This window comes from Austrofundulus limnaeus, unplaced genomic scaffold (assembly GCF_001266775.1).
Source record: "Austrofundulus limnaeus strain Quisiro unplaced genomic scaffold, Austrofundulus_limnaeus-1.0 Scaffold1022, whole genome shotgun sequence".
Taxonomy (NCBI): domain Eukaryota; kingdom Metazoa; phylum Chordata; class Actinopteri; order Cyprinodontiformes; family Rivulidae; genus Austrofundulus; species Austrofundulus limnaeus.
In genome coordinates, this window is record NW_013953424.1 from 67,064 (window position 1) to 68,716 (window position 1,653).

General features: G+C 40.2%; 1 protein-coding gene across 1 annotated transcript in view; it reads right to left on the minus strand.

Moving 5' to 3' along the window:
* Positions 1–1,653, minus strand: part of fgfr4 (fibroblast growth factor receptor 4) — a 22,524-nt gene that overhangs the window by 5,731 nt on the left and 15,140 nt on the right. Inside the window, exons 14-16 of the mRNA XM_014030242.1 lie at positions 1,026–1,147; positions 840–950; positions 543–733 (exon numbers count right to left, since the gene is read on the minus strand). Coding sequence (XP_013885696.1) covers positions 543–733; positions 840–950; positions 1,026–1,147 — 424 coding nt within the window. The remainder of the gene's footprint in view (positions 1–542; positions 734–839; positions 951–1,025; positions 1,148–1,653) is intronic.

Genomic DNA, 1,653 nt, shown 5'->3' on the forward strand with positions numbered 1-1,653 from the left:
CAGTTTACACTCATCTACAGGCCAGGACTCTACAGTTTACACTCATCTACAGGCCAGGACTCTACTCTTTTTGATTTTTTCTACCTGGATTACTGAGATGCATCAGRACWCTATAATGCTCTATTTCTCAACACAAAGATGATCTTAGTCTAAAACTTTGCTGTAAAAATAATAATGTGAGCGATATTAAATGTTTCAAGGAATTCTAAGTTTTTAATTTTACTAACATACCGTATGTCCTGTGTGGAACTAAATTTGAACTTTTCTAATTCACTAAATTTTCTATTTCAAGAATAAAGAACCTTTAGCTCATTTTGATTAACAAATGGCTTTAACTTCAAAACAATCTTTTTGAAAAAATTTCCCCAAACACATAGTTTTCCCTTTAAAATGACATAAAAGAGTRTTCTCTCTAGTTCAGCTTTAACTCAGCCATCACGTCATCATACTGTTTCTTCTTTAGATCCATAAAACTGYTTGTAGACAGATTTACAGCTGCTGACATGTTCAGATGTCATTTCCACCCTTTCAAGGGAACCCACCCTTTTAGAGGCCAGGTACTCCATCCCTCGGGCCACCTGGTAAGCACAAGACAGCAGGTCTTTGAAGGTGAGCTGCTCCTCGGGTACTTTAGTCACATCAAAGGTGTAATCCATGCCTGGAGGTCTCCTGGCCCGCAGGTACTCCCTCAGACTGCCTTTGGAGGCGTATTCCACCAGCACATACAGAGGGCCTGTGGAGGAAGGGGATACAACAGGATAAAGGGCTGTTTGTGTTTTTACTTTAGCCTCAGGGTTTGACATAAACCTCATTCACTAAAAGCACAGGAAGAGGCTCACCATCCTGTGTGCAGACCCCCAGGAGGTTGATGATGTTCTTGTGTTTGTCCATCACCTTCATCAGCTCCATCTCCGAAATCAGGTCGGCCAGGTCTTTGTCCGTGGCATCATCTAAGGAAAAGGTTTTATCTTTTAGACACGCGTCTTCTCACACGCGGCAAACTAAAACAAGTCTTTTATTTTTACCTTTGAGCATCTTGACYGCCACAGTGGTGGCCTGGTCCGGACCGTCTTTGTTGATCCCAAAGGCTTCGGCTCTGACCACCTGACCGAAACAGCCTTCTCCTAAAGGTTTTCCCAAAGTTAAACTAGAGAGAGAGAAACATCAAGAGAAAATAAGTATGTCCAAATTAAAACTGAACAAATCCATAATTTGGACCTCTGGTTTCTTAAAACTACAGGTTGAAAAGAGCCAAAATTGGGCTACACACTTTTTTTTAACTCCCCACATGATTCGAGAGCTGCAGTTTTTATTGAGTCTGCATCTTAACAGCCACAGGAAACGTATATTGCCTTCAGGCTTCTGAGACTCTGCAAACTTGAGATTATTTTTAAAAATARAAGTGATTTCAAAATGGAGTTGCACAATATTTTGTCGGAGCATTGTACAAGAGCGCAACAGTCACACTGCAGGTCCTAAAGTCGGAGGCAAATTAAAGCAAAGTGTTATTCAGGGACTAAACCACTAAACCATAAGTCATTGCACTACCAATAGTCATTGTACTAACAATACATGTACCAAACCGTATCGAACAGTTCTTTAGGTACAATACACACTTGTATGGATCAATACAGATTTTTAAAATTAATTTTA